The sequence below is a fragment of the Marmota marmota genome, unplaced genomic scaffold (genome assembly GCF_001458135.2).
Source record: "Marmota marmota marmota unplaced genomic scaffold, marMar, whole genome shotgun sequence".
Classification (NCBI taxonomy): Eukaryota; Metazoa; Chordata; class Mammalia; order Rodentia; family Sciuridae; genus Marmota; species Marmota marmota.
Window position 1 is genome coordinate 17,969,742 of NW_025999932.1, and position 21,954 is coordinate 17,991,695.

Genomic DNA, 21,954 nt, shown 5'->3' on the forward strand with positions numbered 1-21,954 from the left:
ACCCACCCCACCCTACCCTACCCCCCCAAAAAAACTTTACTAAAAGATAAAAGAAAATGAAATTGCTGTAAAAGAGCCCAAGAGTCTCTTGAAATATTCATTCTGATCCTTGGTTCCTGTTCTGCCTAATCCCACTTTACATTAATTCTATTACCAGTCCTGTTAAAATTTCCTTCTAAATATACTTAAAAACTTTTTCCCCTCTCTGTCATCATTAGTAAAACTCATTCCTTTTATTTTTCTCTAACTATTAAAATAGCCTAACTGGTCAGTGTATAGCCAGAAAAATAACACCTGGAATCCCAAGTCAAAATATTTAATGAAAGTAGCAAAAAAATTCAAAAAAAACTTCAGTGTTTCAAGCTTATAACATATTTCAACTTTTGAGAACAACATTTCAAAAAAAGCCATTAAAATTTATCCCAACTAAAAGCAAGAGAGGAACTGAATAAATTAAACAGTGGGAATCTCAAATAGCACTCATAATTTAAATGTGACTTGTATTAATTCTAGTTGTAGGAACACTCTTTTGATGAAGCTGCTATTTTTATTTGAATAAATTTATATTCTCTACCAGAATTAACTAGCAGTGAAAAGGTCTATGATTTACAGTATTTAGACTTATTAAAATATTTAAAAGAATCACAGAGATGACTTCTTTAATAATTTGTGCCTTAGGAAAATAATTTAAAGAACAATGTTCTGAATGAAGGCACAAAAGGCAGTGCCTGTGAAAATCTTTAGGCTGAAATATTTAGGCATTTCAGAACCAAAATATTATAATTTTTAAAATCACCAATTTTAAAGAATTAGCATAGAGCTTACAAGGTACAGCAGTTACAAAGAAAAGTTTTTCCAAATTATCTCATAGTCTACACAATGTCTTCTAGGTTTTTGAGAGAAATTATATTCAGCCTATAGAGTCCTTCTGTTGAATCCATTATCTTTACAATGTTGAGTCACCCAGTTAATGAAAAATGTATGCCTCTCCATTTAGTGAGGTTCTTTGATTTCTCTCATCAGCATTTTTAGCATACTGAGCCAGTGCATGTTTTAGAAGATTTGTAACTAAGGTTTTAACTTTCCTTCACTTTATTTCTAACTATGCTTAGCATTTTTCATTTCTCTTAAAATTATAAGTTTAATGGTAAATTATACTATTATATACCTTTAAGCAATCAATCTAACATGCTAAATATGAACACTTTTATTTGCATTTGTTCTAGTAATGAACATAGAATTTTTCCATACATATTTAGGATACACATATAGTACTGTATTATAAACCTCCTTCTTTCTTTCTTTCATCCCTCCACTCCTCCACTCTATCCATATCACTAGGTATATATTCATCCTTTTATTCCTAATGATTAGTGCTATTCCATTTTTGTGCAATTTCTTCAACTTTCCCTCAGTTATAGATATGCACATTTTCTCAACACCTGTTTATTACAACAAAGGTTCTTAAAAAACAATTCATATATATATGCATACATATATATTTATATTTTCATATATATATATAGAGAGAGAGAGAGAGAGATTTTTTTACCTACTGAATATATCCAGTGGGTAACACATATTTAAATAAGTGCAGTTGAATTGCACTCCAAAATAGCTATAACAATTATTCGATATATTCTTAATCTATATTCAAAATATATGATCTCATTAAAATAAGAAATGTACTTAACATATTGAGTAGGAGTCGCTAAACACATAGATAATTTAATTTAAATCTACTTGAAGGTTTGCAATAAAAACAGATAAGCGATTGGCCTAGATCATCCTGAAGTATTGCCCTGGGAGTATGGCTAGAAAGTAAGCACATTAAACACAGATTTTAAAAGTTAACATGCAAATACAGCAATTACTTTTCCTTCTTGAACCAATAGACAATTTTGCCCACCCTTCCAAGAATGATTTGTGAAGATTCTTAAAGCATACTTTGCAGAGACTTTAAGTGCCCTTCTCTCTCCACACTATGTTTCTTGTATAGAGAAAAGATTCTCTAAAATGCTATGCAGACAAGTGATAATATTTTGCATTTCAACATGTCCAGAAATTCAACTATTAGTTATACAATTTTATGAAGAAATGAGTAGCAACATTTCAACCAAGATAAAAACTATCTTAATGAACACTGGCTTCCAAAGAAATTCAATAAATTCTTAGATTAATTTTTATTCCATATTCTATCAAACATAAAACCTTTCTTGATTAGATTATCTACATATTCTATCAAACAAAGTCTTTCACATTGTTCTGAGGGCTATGCATTTATTTAGTAATGCTATTGTGAAAAGTACATACTTCAAGTTAGTGATCCCATCTAATAATGCAAAATTAGATAATCTAAAGGCTTAACTGTATTAAGATATATCAAAATGAATTGCAAATATCCTTGAATGTGACCAGAATCAATGAGTGGTATCAAAAATTTGAAGACTCTTTTATGTGAGATATTATCATTTGGAGAACAGTAAGATTATTGCATTCATTAAGCCAGCCATTTAATATTTTTTCATGGACTCTGTCCCTTTGCATCATTCTGTTAGTCAAAACTTAGATTTTAATATTCATCTTAGCTTCAGCTTCAATGAGAATCAAAACATTACAATTAAAAACCATTTAATGAAATTTTAAATTTCATCTAATTACCAGTGAGGCAATAGATATAAGTCTGTTTTAAAATGTACAAATTATTATTATTCACCAAAAAAGTTTTCTCAATGGCTTGCCTTCACAAATGTAGAACATGTTTGGCCATAACCCCAAGCACTCACAATGTGACTCTTGGAAACACCATCAGGCACACTTAATCCAAGAAAGAATCTAAGAGTTTGTATTGCTTAGGCCCTTCTCCCACTGGGCCACTATAGCACTTCTAATAAACTGACAATTGAATTCATACAATTCCCCTTAACCTTCTTACAGAAAAGCCATTAGACAATTTCTTCCCTGAAACATTCCTACTGCCTATCAAATATTGAGGGAAAAACATACTCCATAAATAAAGGAAGAAGAATAGCTAACATATGCTGAGCGCTTATTATGTACCAGGCACCATGCTAGGAAATTTTCAAGAATTACCTCAGTTAATTAATTAATTAATTGCAACCTAGAAGAGAATACTATTATCCCATTATACAAGCAAAGAAATCAAGGCCCAGCAAGGGAGTCTAAACACAGGAAATCCAAACTGAAACTCTTAAACTCTAAGCCCTTGTCCTTAAACTGTGAATTTGTATATTGCCTATCCAATTACAAGAAATGTTTTCCCACAGCAAAGAACAATGTTTGTTCTATTATGGAGTATCCTCAATTTATTCCTACTTAAGGAAAAAAATATTGAATATGTTTCCTAAGGTACAATTCAAGTCAAGTTTATACCCAGTGGGGATAAAGTCAAATAAATAGTACAAGAGAACAATATCCTTTAAGGTACAAAAGTTCAATTATCTTTGTTTATACAAAAGTTTGCCCACAGGCAGAATTACCCTAGAATAAAAAAGCACAGCATAGCTATCTAAGAATTACGCTTTATTTATTTACTATTATAGCTTTGGATTTTGAGATATCGTTTCAAGCCTTATGCCTTCTGCATAAAAGCTATAGCATCTATATCCTATTTATTGCTAGATATATTTTATGCTAAAAGCACAGAGATATGCATGGATAATTTCCCATCATGAACAGCTACATTGAGGAATGGTTGTAAAATTTAAGTCCCCTGTTTGAGGAAAGGGAGGTATCTTATTTTCCATTATATCTTATCACTTTGCCAATTGCATATTATGGATGGTGCTATAATAATTTTCATCTTAATCTGCTCTTCCTCCAAGGCTCTAGAAAAAAGGCTTAAATATTAAGAACATTTCCACATTTTTAATAAAGGGTATTCATGGTTTACAATAAATTGTAATATTTAAAATTTTTAGCTGCCACTAATGCTAGTTAAAAAAATTCTAATTAGATAAAAGATAATAAAATAAAAAGATATTTGATAACAATTAATGTTGTTTGGCACACAGAACTTCAATTCATTTTCAATTTGTATAAAAATAGCAAATGTGTTCTTAATTTTATGAGACTTACCTCTTCAAAATTCAGTTCCAAGAGCCTTAGGTTCATCATACAATATAGTTGCTGGCTGAGTTATGAACTAATAAAGAATTTTATTTTCAATTGTAAGATAACCCTTTAATATCTTTTTGTTTGAAGCAAATTTCTCACATTCAAACTCTTGATTTTGACCCTAGTTACTAGTATGCAATTTTATTCATCACTGTCTCATTACATGTATTCTGCCTTTAGTGCTCCAATCTTTTGTTCACAAATTTCAGTCTAGTTGATTCTATTTGTGCATTATTCATTTTTATCATGCCCTGACTTTTTAAATTACACTAAATATTGAGAATATTTTATCAAATAGAATCATGAGTTAAAATCACTTGTTTTCATCTCTAGATATTTTACTATAAAAACTACATTTCTATCACTTTACAGAGTCAGACAGTAGAGAAGCATTAGAAATTTTCTGGCTCTGCCAAGCCATTACTCTTTCAATCTGTGTCAAAGATTAGCCTCTACCAGGTAATCAAATAATGTCCTGGCCACAACAATCAATGGCTTTCTTTCATTGAGTACTTTGGGAAAACAGGTTATAGTGTGTCTCACATCAACTCACATCAAAAGTTTCAGATCCTAAAGTCCATGTGGAAACCCATCCTATACCTACAGCCAGGGCTTCTGTGACTACTACGTTCCAGGCACCCACCACACAGCACAACCTTGGTAGATCTCACCACACCCTGGCCCATCTTGGCTTCAATTCTTTTCCTATTATTCCCAAGGCCCACTGATGACAACAATATACTCAGAATCTGACTACTTCTTACTTCCATTACCAACACTCTGGTTTAAATCACCATGATCTCTCTTCTAGATTATTACAATAACCACCTAACTGGGTTTCTTGATTCCAGTGTATCCCTGTATCTATAGGCTAGTCTAATGACTAAGTATTTTTAAATATAGCCAGATCTATAGCAAAAATTCCTGTTTCAGAAGAAAAGCCTAAGAGGCCCTACATGGTCTGCCCCTGATGCCCAAAATGTTTTTCTTCCAGATATCTACATGACTAATGCCTTCGCTTTTTCCAAGTCTTTGCAACACTTAAGTATTTCTCCCTCACCTAGCTCTATGCAATCTGAATTATATTTGTTATTTGTTCATTTTCTGTATTCTCTGGATAAAAATGCAAACTATGAGGATAGGGATCTTACTTTTATTCAATGATACACCCCTAGCACTTAAAACAATGCTGGAAAATAGCATTAATTCAGGAAAAATTACTGGATGAATGAACAGGTATTCAATGACCCATCACCTTTTGCTGTATGTGATGAACCATATATATGGTCCTACTCTATTTATGTCTTCTTCTGGGCACTATAAAGGACTAAAAATGAAAACAGTCAAGACATTGTGCATAATAGTGTTACTATTAATTATCTATCTCTAATGTTAGTTTTCTAATTGCTTTTTGGTTAATTTCCACTTGCTTTTCCCACAAAAGCTATTTCAAATCATGTATACACTTCTTATTCCATTTTATATCACTCCCTTTAGCTACAGCAGAGTTCACTGTTCCTAAGCACACTGCCATTAAGGATGGTAACCCCCAAAATTTGGTGCTCCAACAACCAGGTATAAAGGAGAAGAAAAAGTTGTTGTTATATTTGGGGTCTTAAAATGCCCCCTAATGGTTCATTTGTTGAAGATTTAGTCATGAGCTGATAGCACTATTAGAAAGGAGGGGTTAGTGAAAGGAAATTAGGTTATTGAGGTATGACCTCAAGGAGATGTTGGGATACCCTCCTCTTTCTCCTCCTTTCTCCCTCCTTCCATGGGTGAACTTTGTTCTAACACATGTTCCCTGCCATGATCTTCTATTTCACCAAAGGCACAACGCAACAGGGCCAAGAAAACATGGAATAACACCTCTGAAACCATAAGTCAAAATGAATCTTTCTTCTTTTAATCTATTATCTCAGATACATCGTCACACTGATGGAAGACTAACACACAGTTATCATGTAACATATGTTACACAACAACCATGCCAAAACATAAATTGATATCTCATGATAAACTGTTATGAAGTAAATGCAAAAGATGAAAAAGATAGATTATCTACTTGTAAAATAAATTCTTAAATATTTTAATAGTGTCATTATTCTATCTTTCCTATAAAAATAACCAAGTTATTATTAATCATATTAGATAAAATTTTGTATGGTCTTAAAATATCTAAAACTATGAATTCTTAAAATACAGTCTTTGTTATTTTTTTAATTAATTAGTTGCAGTGGCTATTTAACAGAAAAGTCACCCTTTCTAAAACTAAATGTGCTAACAACTATTAAAACATGCCCTATGAGAAAAGCTGAAAAGTCATGGACTACATTTGCAGGTAAATGGATGAAGCTGGAGAATAACATGCCAAGTGAAATAAGCCAACCCCCCCCCAAAAAAAAAAACAAAGATGAATGTTTTCTCTGATAAACACATACTAACCCATAATGGGGGGAGATTGGGTCGGGAAGAATGAAGAAACTTTAGATTGTGCAGAAGGTAGTGAGGGCTGGAGGGGGTGTGGGAATGGGAAGAATGGTGGAATGAGATGGACATTATTACCCAATATACATGTATGATTACACTACCAGTGTGACTCTGAACCATGTTCAGACAGAGAAAGAAGTAGTTGTACTTCATTTGTGTAAAAAGTGTCAAAATGCATTCTACTGTCACATATAACTAATTAAGACAAATTTCAAAATAAAATAAATTTTAAAAAGAACATGCAAAATAAATAACTGTGTGTAAAAAGACATTTTAACTCCCTAATAATCAGGGAACCACATGTTTTGAAAATAAGGCACCACTTCACATCTATCTTTTTACTAAAACTTTCAAAATTCTGACAATAGGTTTTGGGAATGATGTAAAACAATGGCAATGTGCACAAACTACTATTGGGAATGTAAATTGATTCAGCTACCTAGAAGAGCAACTTTAGTTAGTAATCTAGTAAAAGTGACAATGCAGGATCCTATAAGCACAATTTCACTTCTACTTATAAAAAGAGAAACACACCCATGGAAACATTATCAAGAATGTTCACCACAACATAAATGTAAAAATAAGTTGGAAATTACTGAAATGCCCATCAACAGGAGACTGATAAATGTCACACATTTATAAAAAGTAATTTTACCTGAGTTCAATCCCCAGGATAAAAAAGGAATTTAATAAATCAAATAAAATGGATGGGATAAATAGGTAGACAGCATATGGGATAAATAGATAGGTGAGTCTCAAAACATAACAACTTGTCATCCCTTAGATAGTCTGCTTTTCCCAACAAACAGCTTTTAAGAATCATCCCTACGATTCCTTATGCAAAAGTGAGATTAAACTATTATTAGTGAATATAAAGATAAAATGATAATCTGATTAAATGTCAATTCATCTTCTAGACAGTACATGTACAGTCCTCATATTGAAAAGATTAACTGAAAATGTACATAAAATAAAGAAAGAATTGTTTTGCCTACTATGAGCAAGTTTCTATGCGTGTCAGAGTGAGATTATCATTGCCATAGGTAATATTATCATAGCTACCATCTATCAGAATTAAGACGATTTAAAGTTCACTTCTTAGAGTTTGCAAAGATAAACCCAGTTTTAAGTCCACAGTTAATTTTTTCTAGTATCAATAACATTTCATGCAAAGCAAGCTTTATTTCCAGCTGTAAAGTAATTTAAGCTCTTATAATTTTTACCTAGAATACAGAAAAATTACTTCTCTTTCATAATTAATAGTAACCTGCTAACACAGATTCAAAAGAAGCATTTTTTAACATTTCAGTGATAACGGACAGTTGGATAAAGACCAGTTGCATGGATAGCTGCTCTATGAGAACATAATAAACCATGAGCTGCCTAAAACTGCAGGAGAAGAAAGAGCAATTACATTCAGAATGTAGAGAAATGCTATAATATACCCCATTCTGGTTTATAAATTAATAAACTAATAAACATATGTTAGGACTTTAGAAGTCTGAGGGAGCCAATAAAAGTGAAATACATTGAGTATTTGGATACCATGTACAACCTTAGCATGTGATAGTTCTGGTATTGGTAAGTAGTAAACAAATGTATTAAGCATCAATAGAAAGAAAGAGGGAGGAGAGAGAAAGAGAAAGGTAAAGAAGGAAGAGTGAGAGGGAGGGAATCTCATTTTAATTGGGAACCATCTTCTTGCTCAGTGCCATTTGTCCTCTATATATTCATGCAGTTCATTTGACATTTGCTGAATGTCTGCTCTAAGTGCTATAGACTGAGAGAAACAAGTCTCCCCGACACTGCCTGCCTAAGGCTATCTGATCTGTATCCTTGAGCTTTTGATAAAAGAATCCTTAGTGATAGAAATATCATTATTCTATAATTCCTTCCACCAAATACTCCTTCAAGAGATTATTTTAGATATCCATATTTTTAAAGCACAACTGAAGTAAATAAAATGAACTCTCTCTGTGCTTAACATTATAACATTTATACAAATATAATTGCCCTCCTGAGCATTATAATATATTCAAATACATTGTGTCTTTGACAATATATGTGTATATACATAGACAATTTAGTTTCCCAGTAGCTATATACTATCTCCGCACATTACAGTAGCTAGATCTAAAGAGAGAAATCCATACATTATATTCATATTTTCATTTCACCTGCTTTTTAAAATAAGACATTAAAATCTTGAACATATTCCTACGTTGCATTAAAAATAGGAATGTAGTTTTCACTAAATTCTAGAATTTAACATTTCAACCTGAGAGGACAAGCTTGACAATCTTTCAAGTACTTATAATTAAGGAATGAATATTTAATTAGCCAAAAGAATAAAATCATAAAAAATGTGAAATCATTCCTCTTCTAAATATCATTTATCACTCAAAGTTTTGTAATAATATTCATTTTAGATGACATATATAAAACTAGAAATTTTCAAAAAATAAAGACTATCTACCATATATTTTATAAATACATGGATATATTTGAAGATGAGAGAAATATAGAAAGTTACACATATAAGGAAAAATATAGCACTAACTTCATCTCCTCAAGATTTCAACAAAATGCAATCTTCCAATAGTGCCCTCCAAAATATTCCTTAATTTTATTTTTGAAGGTGAAGCTAAAATTTCAGTTATTTTTTTAATTTTAAGAATTCCCATTATCTTATTTGAAGGGATTTTAAAACTGACAAATCTGAACACTAGATAAGAGTTAATTTTTATAGTAAGTGACATATTCTGTCAATTTCCCCTATTTCTTCATGATTCGCAGTATACTTCAGCGTAAAAAAATATATATTTATTTGTTTTAAATTCTAAAATACTTTTAAAGAACAAAATCTCATAGTAAAATAGTAGAAGGAAAAGGAATTCTTGCCTCACTCCAGGCAGTTCTGTTTTATTCCTGAACACTGTTAAGCCCCTGCAAATGAAGAATAGTTATTGTCTGCACTATGACAAGACCAGCACTTCTCTTGCAAACAGCACTTCTTCGCTGTGAACAGAAACAGGAATATCAGCTTGTTCCTTTTGCTTTCTAAAATCCTGCATGAGTAGCCCTTAGGAAATAATGACATCCTAGGTCACAATTATGGGCCCTTCAACAACAGATTTTTGTCTTAACTATTTTGTTTATTTTAAGGAAATTTGACCGAAACAAACTACAATAAATTCCTTAGGGGGAAAAATGTAGAGTTGTCCCAGAGGCCAACTCTTGCCTAACCCATACGTACCCTGGTGGCAGACTCCAGAGCTAAATGCAAACTCCACATAGAATAATAACCTTATGATTCTAGTAGTACCTGGAGCCAGCCCACAGGGCTTCCTCTCTCCCCTTTGCACTTCCAAACTCACAGCTTTCATCTAAGAGTAGTGTGGGAACCACTAAATCCGCAGACCAGAGGGATCATCCCAATTCAAGGGACTGTTCAAAACAAAATGTTTCCATGGAGTCCCGTAAAAGCCATAAGGGAAGACACCATAATATACCCCAGTACAACGTCTTTAATAATACTCAATACCACTTAAAAGAAAGTTAAAATTGTTGATGTAATGCATAGTAAAATATACATGAAGTATTTAAAAATTAAAGATCAAAACATAGCAAATCTACTTACATCATGGGAGAAGTGAATTGATTTTGCTATTAAATTTCTCTCAAGCAGACTAGATTTCCTAATAAAAATGTGTTGACTTTTTTTTTCTTGTGAAAATAAAGACCTGAAAATTTTTCAGCTCTTTTGATTGTATAGAAACTAGATGGACAGCATTTTACTTATTGAAAAATTATGCTAATCTGCTCAGTTATGATACAGCAAATAAGATCTCTCATATTGCTTTTAGCATATATATACTTATGCTTGTTTTCATGAAAATAAGCCTAAAGCTATTTATTTTATTCTAAATTAAAGTCTGATATTCTTGAACAATAATTTATTCTAGTAAAGTTGGCCTTTAGGCAAATTTCTTCTAAATTTGTCTTGCCTATTCATGCTTCTTAAATAAAATTTGACATTCCAAGAAAAGAGAAAAATGACAATTTTTTAGAACAAATCATATTTAAGAATGTTTCTACCTTTTTACTTTTATAATTAAGTTTTAAATAAACAGCAAAAATCAACCTATTAAATGCAGAGGTGCAATTTATTAAACATAAAATAACAAAAGGCTATATAAAATTACCTGGCCCTCTGGTAGTTAAAGACAATCTCATACCCTAATATGCATTTCTGTTACTTAAATAGTTACCAATTTTTAGCAATATCACCAAAAGCTTTCAGTAGCTTCAATTCATCTTAAAATCTAAATATTCCAGGTTTTCCAATCTTTTGAATTGAATATGCTCCATCTTTATCAATTTATCTAAGAATATGTGAAAAGTCTGTGTCTGTGTCTTTGAAGGCAGCAGAAATGTTCAGCTACACTGAGGGCCTGTTAGTAATTGTAACACTTGCTCTTACCTACAAATACTGCTATTCAAAAAAACTGACTAAATTCATCATGATCTTCAGGCATCTTCTTATTTGGAGAAATGTAGTTTTGACATTAAAAGATGATAAATCATAAGAAAGCTTCCCAGTTTAAAAAATTCAATAACTCAAACTTAACATCTGTGTTTGAAGTCTTCTTCACTGAGTCTGGCTTACCTTTACCAGCATCTGTTTGACAACCACTAACCCTCTGTTTGGCTCAGGTTTTTCTATTCACTGCCCATTTACCTCTAAAATGCATCTTCTGTATTGTACACACTATCATTTTCATGAGAAATAATCATATCACTTCCAGTGGGTAGCTGCAACCTTCTAATTCAACCAGTTCAAACCACATTTCTTGGTCTAAAATGTATATCAAAAATTTTTTCTTCAACAATTTCATATGAATAAATCCCATGTCAGAATAAAATCACATTCTAAGCCATCTTAACACAATGTAAAATTAATAGCATCTTAAAATCTAACATTTTAACATTTATATAAAAATATCATCAATTCATCATGTACTACATTTAACTCAACTTAAATTTTATTCTGATTTGTTGTATTTATTTTATTTAGTAAGTATGGCTTTAAAAATTAATCAGCTATGTGTGCAAACAAAGCAAATTATTTAAATACATTGACATTAATATACTTATTAAAAAAGAATATTAACAGAAGTTATATCCTATGTTGAACAAAAGCAATAAATTTGTTTGAAAAGCAATGTAATATAGATATATTCATTCTAGTCATATACAGAGTAGCTAATGCTTTATAAAAGGGAAAAATAAATTAAGCTATTTTATTGTAGCAATAAGAAATTTTATGGAAGAGATGACTAAAATAAGAAAAATATCATGTATTTTTCATTTTGCTCCTTAATTTTATAACTCATTAATTTTATTTCTGAACATATTGTTTGAAATATAGTTGAGTTGTGGTCTTAGCTGACCCTTAAACATCCAATTAATATTCCCCAGTTGATTATTTACCAGGCCTACCTGCCTGCACTTTGATATACTGAACTGATACTCTCATGAAAACCACATAAGGGGATGGGGTTGTAACTTAGTGATAGAGTGCTTGCCTAGCATTCATGAGGCACTGGGTTTGATTCTCAGCACCACATACAAATAAATAAAATAACAACTAAAATTTTTTTTAAAAAAAAACACATGAAGGTGCAGGGGAAAACTCAGACAAATATTTCTTCAAATCATATTTTTAAAAATTTACCTATAACTACCCAGATAAAAGCAATGAGATTTTATGCTGTAGACATTTTTCATGAAACTTAATAATTATGTATGTTCACACTTAAGTAAAACCGTGGGTCAGAATACTGGAGAACCCAAAAGAACCCTATAAATTTAGGCATGTGTATAACGACAACTTTAGTAATATAACTGTTTCTCTAGTCCAACTCAAAAATATGCCCAAGATAACCTCCAAAACAAATTATAAAGGTTAGAAAAAGATAAAACTTCACTTTATGCCAAAATAATATGCAAATATAAGGAAATATACCTAGTCACATTTACCATTATCACTAAAATAGGCAAATTACACAGAACTGGTCCTTAGTTCCAAAGCTCAAGCACATTTACCTTGAAAAGCAGCTGCATTTTGAGATATTAGCAGCTTTAATGTAGAGGTGGATGCTTGAAGCACCTGCTGCAGATCTTGGCGAGCTGCAATTTGGTATCTCTCCTCCATCTTCCTTGTGCAACATGTTGGCTTTTTAGATATGCAAACCTGAAGATCAGGTCCTGAAACATATATAAGATTTTCCAGAATGATCATCTATCCATTAAAAAAATATTACATGTTATATGTCATGCATTATAAGTCCTACATACAAGGGGTTCATATTTTTTATTAAATTATTCAGTTATTGTAATTTGTTATACATGATGGCAGAATGCAATTCATTTCATATTACACATCCAGAGCACAATTTTTCAAGACACTGGTTGTACACAAAGTATTTTCACACCATTCGTGTCTTATACATGTACTTAGGGTAATGATATCTAACTCATTCCACCATCATTCTTACCCCCTTGCCCCCTCCCTCCCCTCCCTCCCCTGTGCCCTATCTAAATTTCCTCCATTCCTCCCATGCTCCCCCCACCATTGCCATTATGAGTCAGCATCCTTATATCAGGCCTTTGTTTTTTCAGGATTGGCTTACTTCATTGAGGGTGATATTTTTCAACTCCATCCACTTACCTGAAAATGCCATGATTTTATTCTCTTTTAATGCTGAGTAATGTTCCATTGTGTATATATGCCAAAGTTTCCCTATCCATTCATCTACTGAAGGGTATCTGGGTTGGTTCCACAATGTAGCTATTGTGAATTGTGCTGCTATAAACACTGATATGGCTGTATCCCTGTAGTATGCTATTTTTAAGTCCTTGGGGAAGTGGTTAATATTCTATGTGAGGAATTGATTTACCAAAACTACTTACTGTAAGAAAAATTCTCTATCATCCATTAATACAACCATGAAAAAAAATTCCAAACCACTAACTCTTTGCTCAATAATTCAAATTCTTGATCTAATATTAATTATGTCTACCAATATGGGGCAAATTAACTACTACATAAGCAATAGATCAGAAAGAGTTAATTTTTGCTTATTTTATCAATTTGGCCAAACTTATTTAAACTAAATATGTAGTAGAAAATCATACAGGCTAAATGGTTTTCTTCATGAAGAAGTGAAATCAAATTTTGTGCATCAAATAAAGGTCAAAGAACATCATCTGATTTCTCAACTCCCATGATGCTTGTGCTTCTTGAGGAATAAAATATCCTCTGCAATAAAATGACAGTAGATTGAAATCCCCCGTGGGCCCAAATCCAAGATCCAAGACTCTACTCACTATATATCTGTCTAGAGGCAATTCCTACCATTAAATCACTTTTTGGTTGTATAATCATACTTAGAAAACCCAGTGAGGATGAATGTTATATTAAATGTAAAGTCATTACACATACAGAAGACTTGTACTTAAAAAATAATTTTCTAACATGATGAACAATTCTCATCCTGGATAGAGATGCTAAGAAAGCACCTGAATACACAGCACATGTGGTAGAAGACAAAGAGGAAAAGGTATGACACAGGGGACAGTTAGCCTCTGAAAAGGGAACCAACCCCTAATGGAACACCACAATGTGCAGGCATCCCAAGCCTACAAGTTGTTTTCTAATGCTCATGACAAGTTTACTTACAAGCCCTGAAACAGTTATTCCCTAATTTCAGAACAGGAAGAGTACTGTGGCCCTTGGTGTCTGGGGAGTCTCATAGCTCCCACATTAGCTCTGCATAGACTGATTTTAGATCAGTAAAATATGCCTGTGCACGCACACAAATGCATACATGTGACAGCCTTCACACTGTTCAAGCTCTTCCTATTTCTTCACACAGTCAGCCTCAGGTTTTACATTTCCAAAAGTTGGTTCTGGATAAGATCAAAACATTTGAAATCACTCTGAGCTTCCTGCCAACATAAGACACCAACATTTCTAATAATTTCAGCTTTGGTTTGTTGAAGATAGACAACAACTGACAGCATTTGAGCATTTTACAAAGGCTAAGAAGCATAAAATATTTATAAGTGTCACAGTAGGTAACATGTTGGCAATTGTTTTTCATTTATCTTACCTAAAGTTATACAAAAGCTAATTCTATTTCAAATAGTAAAATTGATTGAAAGAAACAAAGCTATCTTCTCAGTTTTATTCCTAAATGGAAGGATTGAGGAATTAACATTCAGAGAAGAGCAACAATAGAGACTGGGGAAAAGAACCAAATGAATAAATATTGAGGTGTACAAATCTATTTAGTGTGGGAATAACTACTAGAGGATTTTAAAATAATAATAACAATAATAATGTCTCACTGCAAATATGCCTACTGAGGTCAAATATCTAACACTGTTTGGCTAGATTATATTCAAAAACATGGTCTATAAAGGACCCCTGAGATGTGACCCTTCTTCCCACTCCCTGTCCAGAAACAGAGGCCTCAGTACTCTTCCTTTCGCAAGCAGGCCCATTTCAGTTCCTCATATTCACGATGCCACAGAGTCATTCCCCAATACTTTCTTCTATCTGGGGCACTCTTGTCCAGCTATGTTCACCCACACATGCACCAAACACCTACCATTACCTAGTTCATTACTATCCATTTTTCTTAAGATCCCCACTCTGTCTTCCCTAGAGAAACTTTCTGTAAACTCCCAGTTAACACAAGTCCAGATAACATGACATTAGGGCCACATATCTCTCCACTGCACATGTCATCTTTGTACTTTTATATGCTTTCAGGTGATTCTAATTAATTTGTTCCCTCACCAATACTTTAAGTTCCAATCAGGGAACCATTTTGCTTGCTTTTATATTCCAGTTGCACAGAACATTGCCTAATACATGCTAAACACACAATAATGCACATGTATTATCTAATTTAATCATCACTATGATATTACTGCCACATTTACACATGAGGAGATGAACACATAAAGAGGCTATCCAGGGCTGGGGATGTGGCTCAAGCGGTAGCGCGCTCGCCTGGCATGCGTGCGGCCCGGGTTCGATCCTCAGCACCACATACAAAACGAGGATGTTGTGTCTGCCGATAACTAAAAAATAAATATTAAAATTAAAAAAAAAAAAAAAAAAGAGGCTATCCAGTGTCAGGGTTGGGTACAATGTAGCTCAATGGTAGAGTGCTTGCCTAGCATGCAAAAGGACCTGGGTTCAATCTTCAATACTGCAAAAGAAAAGAAATGGATAAAGAAAAGGAAAAATGAAAACTGTCCAGATTACAAAATGGTAGAGCTGGTGTTTGGGAAGCAGGCAAACTAACTCAGAAGAACTGTGTTCTTCACCATTATTCCACTAGAGGAAAGAAAGTCTTAAATTTATAAATGGATTGTTTATAGACATAACTAGCCATCTCCTATTCCTGTTCTGAAAGAAGGCATCTGTTTAGTAAGTTGCAAGAAAATAAATTTTAGGTTAGGAATTATCCAAGGAGATTTATCAAAATAAAACAGACTAAAATACAAAGCTATAGACTTGCCATTTGCTTCTTTGCCCAAATTTAAGTGGTAGAAAATACATTAGAAAGATGCAACAAATTGCCTCTACTGCTATCCTAAATATCATGTAGGAGAAAAACCATTATGCCTCAGCAACTCTGAGTAAGCAAACATAGCAATTTAGACCACTTAGCCAAAGTACATTCCTCAAGTTGATGAGGGTCTGCACTGATTAATTCAGACTTTCATTTAAAATCTTAGAAGTTTGTAGTGACAAGATAAAATTAAATTCCAAACCAAATCAGAACTATAGCACCATAACTAGGCACAATACTTACCTATTAGGCACGATATTTTTCATTAATATCACCTACAAGATATGCTTAAATAACTTAGAATTGGGGTGCCAGTAGAAGGAAAAGAGTTGGCAAAAAAGATTCCAGTTCCCTTTGTTCCTTCCTGTATCAGTCCAAGAGACAGACAAGATGGACTAAACAAGATCCTCAGGGAAAGGACCATGTCTTACTTGTTTCTAGAATAAGCACAAAGGACATAAGATGCTTGTTGATTAAAAAAAAAAAAAAAAAAAAAAGCCCAGACTACAGTTTTCCTGTTGTAAGTAAAACAGGCATCATAAGAAAGCAAAGCTAGAATTAACCCATAACATACCACATGGCAATAAGAGATATTTTAAAAAAGATTTCAAAGCTTGGCTTTAAGAAACATTGCATAATTTCAGGATGATATGAAACAGTGAGAGTACCCACGCTCTAGGGCAGCTGTCAAGTTTCTGAACAATAAAATCAAACTTTGCAAGAAATACTAAAAACAAAATAAAATAGTGTTCCTCCAGTCAGAAGCCTTCAACCAAAATCATTGGTGCTTTCTGGATTTCTTACCTAGAAGCAGCAGTATTGTTTAATAGCTACTCCTTTCTGTTCTCCAGCATAAGAAACCTGAAGCCATCTACCTGCTGGTGTGTTTAGTATGCTAAAGTAGAAACATTTTAACAGGGAGGCATTCTGAAAAGACGGCGGCAAGGGCAGCATGGTTTTCACTATCTCCAAATCCTCATATAAAACCAGACAGTACAAAACAAATCCACAACAACTACTACAAACTAGTTAACATGATATCAATATACCCCCAAAACTTCAAAATACAAACAGAATAGAACAGACCAGCAATAGCTACAATATCTTCACAGTATCAGTATTTGGACAAGAGGGAAAAGAAGGAAGCAATGAAGGAATGTCTGAAGGACTTGAGAACAAGAGAAACCCAAAGTATTGAATAGAATTCACAGGAAGGCAGAACAGACTGATTTGGGAATAGCAGTGGGGCTGGAAGAATTCTGCCCTCTCAATTATTGAATGTGTGTGATGGATCAATAAGAGAAACAAATAAGTGAACAAGGGGCAACAAGTCTCCCTTCCAAGACAGACCCTACACAGAAGAGAAACTTCTAGAAGTGGAAACAGAATTCAACAGAGCAGGGAATAAACAGACATAGAAAAAGAAGGTCTAGACCAAAGCAGAAAGGGAAACAAATGCAGGAAATGCCAGGAAACAAGCAACCATGTTTTTGAATGCCAAATGAAAACATCAGAAGAGGAAATCCAGTCAAGTTAGAACAGCTATTCTGAAGCACGTCTCAACTGAAATGTTCAGAAAAACTAACTTCACATAAAACAAACAACAACAAATATTGGGGTCAAATCTCACACAGAGTCATAATAAAAAAGAGAAGAATAGAATAACATCCCTACACAGAAAGAAAACATGCCATTGAAAGACATACAACAAAAAACATCAGATAGAAACTTAGCTACACTATTCAAAACAAACCAAAAGATAACAACACAAGACATGAAAGAACTACATAAATCAGAATTGGAAAAATCAGATAGGAGGTGATGGTATTCAGAAAAGAATTAAAGATGAAAAAAAATTCTAAATGAAGACTCAACTAGAAGGAACAAAAGAGTCTATCACACAAGGGTAATGCCTCAAGAGGAAAAATAAGAATTCTGAAAAATCAAAAAGAACAAAAGGATTTGAAAGACAATTACAACTAATATTGAACAGAGGTACAAATAACGTAAGTCCCTTAAGAAGAAAACAGGATAAATACTAAAAGCTGTATTTTAGGTTATTCTGAAACAGTTACAAGTTTAATATAAAATAAAACAAGTAGCTGTGAAATACTCAAGTTCTTTTCTCTACTTCTATACTATATCCTTGCAAATTAGAATTTTTAGTGTGAAAGAGAGACAGATATCATTAAGCCATTGGGAGAAACTCTGTAATCTTAAACTTGAAAGTATCAATGTAAATCATGAAAAAATTTTATCATTGAAAAGTTTATGTTTCCTAGCTTCATTAAAAAGGCCTAGAAAAAAATGACTAAGCAAATAGCAAAGGACATCCCTTGTGCCTTGTAACGGTCTTGTAATATTTTTTCTCTTCAAAAAGAAATCAGGGCTCCTTAAAGACATGGTTCATTTTAGAACAGAAGCAGGAAGTTCATGAGATGACAGATACTAAAACATCTTACCCACCAGACAGCCAAGAAGTTTTCAGATAACTACTAGACTCAAATCAAAATAACTAAGGAATTGCATTAGTCCACCAGGTTTACCATAACAAAATACCACAAACTTGTGGTTTAAGCCAAAGAAACTTATTTTCTCAGTCTTGGAGGCTGAGGTCCAAGATTAAGGTACCAGCTGAAGAGTCAGTCTCTATCTGGCTTGCTGATGAGCTATCTTCTCTCTGTGTCTATCACATGAAGCACTTCTGGTGTCCCTTCTGTTTTTCATAAGGACAATAATCACATTGGATTAGGGTCCTATCTTAATAATTTCACTTAACCATAATTATTCCCTTAAAGTCCCTATCTCCAAATACATTCACTTTGGGGGTCAGAGCTTTAACAGATGAGTCCAGCATGGTGACACACTCATATAATCTGAGAGACTCAATAGGCTGAGACAGAAGGATCACAAGTTCAAGGCCAGCCTTGGCAATTTAATGAGACCCTATCTCAAAATAAAAATTAAAAATGACTGGGGGTGAAGCTCAGTTGTAGAGCACCCCTGGATTAAATCCCCAGTATCACACACACACACACAAAAAGAGCTTTAACAAATGAACTTTAAGATGACACAATTTAGTTCATAACAGAAGCCAACTTCAAAGGTGGTCAATGGTCAATATGGGACAATTTGAGCTTCAATAATAATTTCAATGAAATGGAAACAACCCATGTGATTAAATGTAAATACTTACATTTAATTTTAAAATTTTATTTTAAAAAATAAGTTTATCACCTTCAAAAGATGAAAGAGAGATCAGTTATGCTAGAAACTAGTAAACAAAGAAGCAAATACTTATTCCATCTTTCAGATATAAACTGTACCCATAAGTACAAATAGTAAATTAGGGAATCCTCACTTTATAATAAATGAAAGAGAAATAACAAAATTAGAATACCCTATTTATTAAGCCCAAATGAATTAGTAGATATAGACATTAGCCAGCAATTGCTGCCAAAATCAGAGACAAAAAAAAAGAGACAATCAGAAATTAAGTGCCTCTCACAATCTTGCCAAATACCAACTAATGTCTTGCCAAAGGAACAAACCTGAATCTAATCCAGTCTTTGAATCCAGTTGCCAATTTGGAGGAAACATAACGTACTAAGGAACATTTTTTTTTTTGCGTCACCATAAATATTCAACCAGCAATATATGAACTGAGAAACTGAAAGCCAAGTGGCTTAGATTCTCAAAAGATGTATCAAGAAGAGTTTTATTTTAAAACATTTTTATTATAAAATAAAGTACAGACACAAGAAACCACACAAAACACATGTTTGGCTTAGTAAGTTATTACAAGTTAAACACCCTTGTATCTACCACCAAAGTCAAGAAGTTGAACTGTGACAGAGTCCCTTCACGAGTCCCATCCCAATGAGAAAATTGACTTCCACTTTTAAGCAACCACTGTATTGAATTTTATAAATATTTCTTTGTCTTTCTCAAAATAGTTTAATATGTTGTCCATTTTAAAAGAATATTTTATACTATCTTTCTCTTTTTATTATAATCAAAAATATAATGGGAGACTTATCCTCTTAACAAATATCTAAGTGTGTTATACTATTGCTGTACAGAGATCTGTACAATAGATCTCTGGAACTTTTTGTCTTGCATGACTCTTGATATACTACTTATCTCTCCATCCCTTTCTCTTCTTTTTTCCATGTAAAATAAAAAATACTCAAGTCTAGCACAGAATTATTAAGTGGCATTGAATCTGGTGAGAGAGAGCCAATTTCGACTCCTGGAATTTCCTTTAAAGGTTTCTTTCTCACTCACATACATGTAATTTAGATGAGACTGATTTCCACATAAGAGATAGTTTATTGGCTAAAGCATTGTGTCCTATCCTATCAGCATAATGACTATGTGAGAAACAGCCAGTCACAAAAAATAAATTCAAAGAGGTATTTGCTGAGATACCTAGGAGAACATAGTTCTCACTGTTCTGTAAGAACTGAATTTAAAGATGCAAGAATGAAAGCCTTGCCAATACCATAATCATTTTCCAGCTCTGAGTGAAGACTAGATCAATCATAGATTCTCCTATCATCTGCAATATAGAGAAATCTACCCAATACAATAATAGCATTGCCCAGAGTAATAGCAGGTCAAACCATTCCATTTTCTTTTATAGTTTTCCAGAACTTTAAAGAGACTTTATACTAAATGGAGGGACAGATAACAGCCTTTGAATGCTGCTCAAGATCCCCATCCTGAAGTGGAAACAAACTTTATTTGGCCAAGAAACAGGAAGGGTTCCACACATAGTAAGGCTGTGCTATATTAAGCTAAAAGCCATTAACTCTGCACAAAACCATCAAAACCCTAGAGAATGAACTAAAGGGGAAAGATTCTGTGGAGGAATCAACATTCAAATGAAGGGGTCAGAGTAAGGTTAGTTTCTCATCTCTGTGGCTTTGGCCTGAGGACACTCCCTATATAAAGTTACTAAAATTCTAACAGCAACTAACAGTCTTTCTGGAATGAAGACCACAAAACTGAGCTCAGAGCAATCACAGCTGCTAGAAAGTGAGAACCCCAAGTTCTGTGTAAACTTTACCCAAATCTCTGGTTGACCACACCTCACATATGAAGGTTTTGATGAGTGTGAAGGAAATGGATAAAGACTGTAGTTGTTGTTGGCCTAGGGTTGTGGCTCAGTGGTAGAGCGTTTGCCTAGCATTGCCTAGCTTGCCTAGTGACGCACTGTGTTCGATTCTCTGCACTGTATATAAATAGACACAATAAAGGTCCACTGACAACTAAAAAATATTAAAAAAAAAAAAGACTGTAGTTGTTGCCCTAAGAGGCACAATTGGCAATTAGAGCACAAACCAGTTAAATTTCTCCTAGGAGGAACATATTAACACTCTTTGGAGGAATGTTATAGACTCCATAATCACAATAATATTACACTCATAGTATCCAAGAGACAATATAAAATTCCTGCACATATGAAGAATCAGATATATGGTTTAAATACTGAGGGTTTTGATAAGATCACCTTAAGAAAGTGTTTAGTTAATGAACTTTGGAGGGTTTCTCAATTTCAACACTACTGTAACTTGGGGCAAGAGAATTTTCACGATGTTTATCAACATCCTGAACACCACCGATTTAAGGCCACTAGCAACACACACAAACACAGAGAGTGATCATTAAA

General features: G+C 33.2%; 1 protein-coding gene across 2 annotated transcripts in view; it reads right to left on the bottom strand.

Moving 5' to 3' along the window:
- Positions 1-21,954, bottom strand: part of Gpc5 (glypican 5) — a 1,301,425-nt gene that overhangs the window by 1,239,524 nt on the left and 39,947 nt on the right. For both annotated transcript variants that reach the window (XM_015484160.2, XM_048800753.1), the window contains exon 2: positions 12,736-12,897. In XM_015484160.2, coding sequence (XP_015339646.1) covers positions 12,736-12,897 — 162 coding nt within the window. The remainder of the gene's footprint in view (positions 1-12,735; positions 12,898-21,954) is intronic.